The 6157-nt window shown below is 35.2% G+C and overlaps 2 protein-coding genes across 4 annotated transcripts; one reads left to right on the top strand and one right to left on the bottom strand.

The window, feature by feature from the left end:
• Nucleotides 1–1341: 1341 nt before the first annotated feature.
• On the top strand, nt 1342–1966 carry LOC148929290 (uncharacterized). The gene has a single exon (XM_089056254.1). The coding sequence runs from the start codon at nt 1431–1433 to the stop codon at nt 1881–1883; it is 453 nt and encodes a 150-aa protein (XP_088912380.1). The 5' UTR covers nt 1342–1430; the 3' UTR covers nt 1884–1966.
• Nucleotides 1967–2812: 846 nt separating this feature from the next.
• On the bottom strand, nt 2813–5990 carry LOC125196297 (ADP-ribosylation factor GTPase-activating protein AGD12-like). Of its 3 annotated transcripts, none has more exons than XM_089069785.1 (9): nt 5851–5990; nt 5344–5414; nt 4854–4935; nt 4387–4462; nt 4144–4307; nt 3714–3852; nt 3518–3625; nt 3333–3428; nt 2813–3225 (listed from the first exon to the last, which is right to left on the bottom strand). In XM_089069785.1, exons 2-9 carry the CDS (start codon nt 5375–5377, stop codon nt 2950–2952), a joined length of 975 nt encoding a protein of 324 aa, XP_088925911.1. In that variant the 5' UTR covers nt 5378–5414; nt 5851–5990; the 3' UTR covers nt 2813–2949. The 3 variants fall into 3 exon arrangements, with proteins under 3 accessions (XP_088925911.1, XP_088925912.1, XP_088925913.1); XM_089069786.1 differs by having other exon boundaries at nt 3518–3622; nt 5851–5989; XM_089069787.1 differs by lacking the exons at nt 4854–4935; nt 5344–5414; nt 5851–5990 and adding an exon at nt 4600–4837.
• Nucleotides 5991–6157: the final 167 nt, after the last annotated feature.

Here is a 6157-nt window from a genome sequence, read left to right as displayed (position 1 = left end):
TTTTAATTTGTAGGATTTTAATTATGTATTTTTTTATTTTCTAGGATTTTAATTATGTATTTTTATTTTTTAGTATTTTAATTATGTAATTTTATTTTTTAGGATTTTAATTGTGTAATTTTTATTTTTAATGTATTTTTATAATGTAGAAATGTTTTTAATAATTTGAGTATTTAAATTGAATAATAGAATGGTGGGACCCTTGAGCTTGTCCTTAACTAAGAGCACGGATGTAGGTGTTGTGCTCTTAGCTAAGGACAAGGAGTAAAAGTGGGTCTGGGTCCACTTCCGTGCTCTTAGCTAAGAGCACGGATGGGGATACTCTAAGGTGGTAGCTACTATCGCTACTTACATGCAATTGTAAATTTGATTGCGTTTTCTATTCTCATTTTATGTTATATGTTTATTATGTTCATATTAATAAATGAAATATGAAAATAAAACTTATGTGTTTCATGCATATAATCAAAGATGAAACCAAAAATTTTAATGAATTAATGCTGAAATTTTTAAAAATGACACTAGTATGTCGAAAAAAATTAATTCGGATCAGATCATCAGATTGGAAAATAAACACATATTTTAATATTTTTAAAATTCAGAAGTAGAATCGATGCATCCCATAACTTAATGTTAGTTAAAAAAATGTACACCTAAAATGAGCGCATTGCATCGCTTTTTCCAACTATCTTGAAACGTCACAAGACACCAAATAATTAGTGGGCAAGTTACAAACTTAAAAGATTAAATTTTTGCAATAATCATGAAACAGACAATATACCTCATGGCGGATTTCACCAGACCATTAAATATGATGTTGACAAACTGTGTTACAATTTCTGCACAAATCCTTTATGCGACTATTTTCCATTCATCATCACTTTTTCCTGTTTTCCCCGACCAAATATCATCCAATCACGCATCTATCATTTTGTTTGACAAAGTTTTACAATTACTTTATACTTGTCCAATGTCAATTAAATACATTTAATTAAATCAAACACAGTTTTTCATTGTAGTTAATTGCAGCTAATAATACATTGGATTTTTATTTTTCTGATTTTTCCAACAACAAATAATCATGACGAAAACTAGAGTTGGCTAATTAGTGTAGAAAAACAGCTCAAATCAAGTTTTATGTATGCCCTAAATGGAAAGAAATTGAATAATAAAATAGTAGTAATTATTTTAATATGAAAAATTACGTTTCATTAAATAAAATACTATATTGCTTACTTCATCAAACATTTTGTCCATTTGATTTGACATTTAAGTCCTCCAATATTTTATCTTTACCGTCTATATAAAATTGATATACTATTTTAATTAGATTTCGTTTGGGTTTATGCGTTTATTTAAAAAAAAACCACAAACAAACAAACAAACATCATAAGCAAGCAAACCACCAAAACTCGAGTTCCACTAGCCTGATGCAGCAATATTTACTCCAATACGGCGTCGTCGCCTGCTTCACGTTCGCCGCCGTCATCAGCTACTCCGCCGGCGGGGACCTCCGTCCATCTGATCACGGCCTAGCTTATCAGAGAGACAATTCTTCTCCGGCTCATCGAGACGGCAACAAACAAAATATGCTTTCGTTCTTCGGCTCGTCGATGCCGCGGCCTGAGTTACAGACAGTAGGCGGAGGCGGAGGCGGTGGCAGAGACGCGTGGCCGAGCATGCCTAGATCGCGCGATCGTCGCAGAGATCGCGTGAGGTTGGGGTTGCTGGCTGCGGCGGCGATTTGTGGCTTCGCCGGCGTGGCGTTGCTGGTTGTTTCCGGTGTCGTCTACCACCTCCGCCGCCGTAGAGAGAAGGCCGGAGCTGAGAGATTGTCGTTGAATTTGGAGGTTCATGAAAAGGAATTAGTAGCTCAACCTTAATTATTGTTGTTTTGTCCTATTAATCTTTCATCATATTCAAAAACAATAATGGTTTTATTTTTATATGTGGGTTTAAGTATCAATTTTAAACTCGTGTAAATGTTTTAGAAGATACTACAAATTCATAACGTATTGAAAATAATTCGAAATATTATCATTTAAATTGTTATAAATTTCTTTGGTTAGAGTAACTTATAAGTGAGTCGAATTTGTCAAGTAATTAAAGGATGCTAATCATTTCGCTTAAATTACATTTTGTTGTATATATTTTTTTAATCATTTTTCATTGTCATATCATGACTAAATTATTTGAACTAGAAAAAGTAGACATATAGTAATAAGATTCACCACAGACTAACGCAGTTAAGTATTTTTGATGTGGACTTTCATAATCCTAAAATAATTTTTCCATTTCATTTGGATATATTCCCGTTTGATTGAGTTGGCTTTTGGATACTCATAACAATTACTCTCTATATCCCTCAATTAAAGAACCATTTACATTATTCCATTTTTAGTATACAGATCTCATATTCCATAACTTTTTACACTCACAATCCAATACAAAATTAATATTTTAAATGGGTCTCAGATTCCACTCACTTTCTCTCTTTTACTTTTCTTTACAAAATCAAATAATCTTTTAAAACTCGCGTCGGATCAAAATAGCTCTTTAAATGGTGGACGGAGAGAATATGTATAATACTCCTTCGTTCCTTGCTAGTAATTAAGTTGTTTATTCACCGCTGAGATTAAAAAAATAGCATAAAATAGGAGAGAATATTACTTTTTGTCGAAAAATAGAGATGACTGAATTATCATGAAAGTTTTAAATAAAAAAATGACTCAATTAACAAGGTATGAATTAAGTACTAGTACTTTTTAATATAGATTGATCGTGTACATCTATATAATCCAGATTATATAAATGAAAAAAAGGTGCGAGTACATGCTATATATAAACAGAGAAAAACACAGAAAAAATTCATACATGATCAAATTTATTCTAAAAAATGAAAACAATGGGGGAAAATTGTGTTTGTACATATCGAACAAGAAATGGGGTTCAAAGAGGAAGCCACTCTAGTTCAAGTTCTACTTCACCAGATTCTACATTCTGGAGCCTCAGCCATAGTTCCTGCCTCACCTTCCCAGCTACAATATTCACTGGGCTATCCTCTATCAGCGCGTTGTCGTATGACTTCAGCCACTTCCCGATCTGCATGTCTGAGAACTTCGTAGCGTCTCCGAATGCCATTGCTGAGGTTATCATCGGCTGTATGTCTATGTCCGCCTCTCCCATTATGTCGTCAGCAGAGAACGTGTCCTGGTCATAAACTTGCTGTGTTTCGTCGTCACATTGTGCATCAAGTTAGCTATATTTTGGTGATCATAAACTCCTCTGTCGCTCGAATATGGAATTATAACGATGAAAACAACGAGGATTACCAGTTTTACTGGGCTGTAATCGTGTGGGATGGAAAGCAGAAGCTCCTCATTCCACACCGGATTCAAATTGCTATTCACCACACTCGTTTGCACTTTCTACGAAGATCAGAGACAACCAACATCACTTTCAAACAATGCAGACACGAGCTTATCTCCTATTTCAAAGAATGAAAAGGAAAACTAACCTGCTTCCCGAGAGTCAACACAATATATGGATCGCTAGATAGCATGTCCCGAACAGCCAAGTTAGAGCCTCTGAGTACTTTAACCTTCATCTTTCCAATATATTCCTGCTAGAGTCACCACATTCCAGATTAGCTTTACGCACATTAAAATACTCGACTGAATTCAAAATATCAGCCTAAAAGTGTAGAAACATACTGAGTTTTCTGCTGGATTCGAACTTTGTTTATTGTTGACAATCTCTCGGGATGAGCTCACTTGTGAAGGATTCTTTGCACCGGAGCCCGATTGAATACGCAGACTAGGCTTCAAGAATGCTTGTTGCTCATATTTAGACCTACAAGAGATCACAGGAAATTAGTGATAATGTAGCTACTGATTTAACTGCAGTAATTGAATTGTGTATAAGCCCATGAAAAACGCGAAGAATCAAGCTACTCGGTGCATGAAATCTGTGTTGTAACACTGCATTTGCCCGAGTTTGCATTTTTCACAAGAAATGTCACATGTAATGGGACAGAGGGAGTTTGCTGAAAAGAATTGGAGATGTTGTAATTGCAACGTTTCAATAGTCGTGCAAAGAAAGCAACCATCAGAAGGCATATGACAGCTACACTATTGAGCATACTTGATAAACTGTGTGCGTTCTTCGTGGCCAGCATCGGGTGCTGGCTTTGACACCCCTTCGGGGAGGTAAGATTCATAAATCGAATTCGCTGATGCATTCCCACCAACCTCAATCACGGCTTCAATATCTTCCTCGTCCCAATCATCTAATGTCACAGACAAAACCTGTGGTGGGATTGAAGATCTTTCGGTCAATAACGAGCAATGGGTAATAACTCTAGACCGTATGTTGTGAAGTGATCACCTTCGAAATATTCACACCAAGGCTTCTGTGAACACCACAACATTTTAAGCATAGAAACACTCCAATATTTGATGATCTGTAAAAGACAGTTAGATAGTTAAACACACAAAAGGATTCATGCAATCTTCACATTTGATCCCATTGCCTAAACATACTTATATCATACACATCATTCTTGATTGCAATCCTGTTTTGCAGGATTTGTTCTTTTACCTACGCTTAGCTCTGTTTTCTTTTGACATCACTGCCTAAGTTATCCCTCCAACTCCATTACAGCTGAACAAACGAAAGGTTAAAGTATCCCCTCACGTGCACGTCATAAAGATTTATAAAAGGCCTAAATGGTTTAATTAGGGCAAACGTCAAAGGACAAGGTTCGACTACAAGTGAGAGAAGAACACTAACTAGCCCTTTGCAGCATACACAATACAACATGAAGAAATTAGGAAAAAGGGGCCGGAACTTACGCCCATTTTGGGTCAGGAGCCCCACAATCTGCACATACACGATTATCACTTTGACTTAAGAGATCTTTCAATCTTCTTTTGCCTGCAAACATCTCAGCATTGAGATATAAGGCTATCATGACCAACATAAACCATGAAACAAACTTATTCAATCGTTTGCAATGGGAAAGCAGCAAGTTTGGCAAGACAATTCTCGTGCAGGAAACAGGCAATGCATAGTGCCGGACTAACATGGAGGGCAGAGCTTTCTTCACCACTACACTAAGTTAAGAGTTATGTGAATACGGACAGCTTGTGAATCTTCATACAATCATCCGAAGTCGACATAATATTCTAACTGAGTGAGGTAAACTAGTTAGACAAACAAGATTTAAGGCCAAAAAGTATAGGGAAAGTTCCTAAATTGTGACCTCAACTGCACAACTGTTACTATTTTTTCCTAGGGCTAATATTTATCAGCTTCCAAAATTCAAGAAAAATGAATACCGACCTGAAGATGGTCTCCCCAGAGCAGATGTACTCATTGATCCGTTCACACAATGCTATCATTAAGCACACAACCTAAATTCATCGAAAATTTGAAATTCTTAATTAATTTCCGTTTTTTTTAATAAACCGTTCAAACATTAAGCAATGACTCAAAAAGCAACAAAATGCAGCATTTGGGAGTCTCAAAAATTGTATCTTTGCCTTAGAAACATTATTGGAACGGAATTACAAACATAGTGTGTGTTTAGAAAAAGCTTTACAAATGAAACCATTCTTGACATGGCATCAGAATTAGATGGCTGAAAATGCCAAAGAAATTCAGCAATGCAACATCCAGAAACAAAAAATTCGACCAACGAAAGGAAACCATACTAAAGACGAAAAAAAATTATAAAGGAGAAAAGGAGAAGAAAATCTTGAAATATTTCATGGATGTTGCCTGGGATCTTTTTCGAGCTAAGAGAAATGTTATCATTTGACAATTGAACGCAATTCAGAGAAATATTACCTTTTTCTGGATAATTTCTGAAGCAGAATCAATAATAGAGGAAGAATTGGAGACGAAATAGGCTGTTGTATTTTTTATCATAACTGTTTTTTTTCATGTCTTTCTCCTCTTCTTTTTTTTAACCTTTCCTATAAAATTTGTTGGATTTGAAATTTCCTTTACATTACTCCTTATTACCAAGTACTACTATGCAATGTTATCTAGTTACTTTTATTCGTTTATTTAATTACTTTGTCTGATCGCAAATTTATAATATTAATAATATTCCATATTATTTATATTCGAATTTTAACTTGACGATCTCAAC

The sequence above is a fragment of the Salvia hispanica genome, chromosome 4, assembly GCF_029641045.1.
Source record: "Salvia hispanica isolate PSC_SH4W2 chromosome 4, Shi_PSC_v1, whole genome shotgun sequence".
NCBI lineage: Eukaryota > Viridiplantae > Streptophyta > Magnoliopsida > Lamiales > Lamiaceae > Salvia > Salvia hispanica.
Note: the sequence above shows the minus strand (reverse complement) of the source record. Positions and strands in the feature narration are given on the sequence as shown.

Bases quoted from the DNA above. Each gene is read 5' to 3' on its own strand.
- LOC125196297 (XM_089069785.1), bottom strand. From the start codon at position 5,377: ATGAGTACATCTGCTCTGGGGAGACCATCTTCAG. The intron at 4,308-4,386 runs GTGATCACTTCA...ATCCCACCACAG, and splicing joins TTGGTGTGAATATTTCGAAG to GTTTTGTCTGTGACATTAGA. The intron at 3,853-4,143 runs GTATGCTCAATA...GATCTCTTGTAG, and splicing joins GAACGCACACAGTTTATCAA to GTCTAAATATGAGCAACAAG.
- LOC148929290 (XM_089056254.1), top strand. From the start codon at position 1,431: ATGCAGCAATATTTACTCCAATACGGCGTCGTCGCCTGCTTCACGTTC.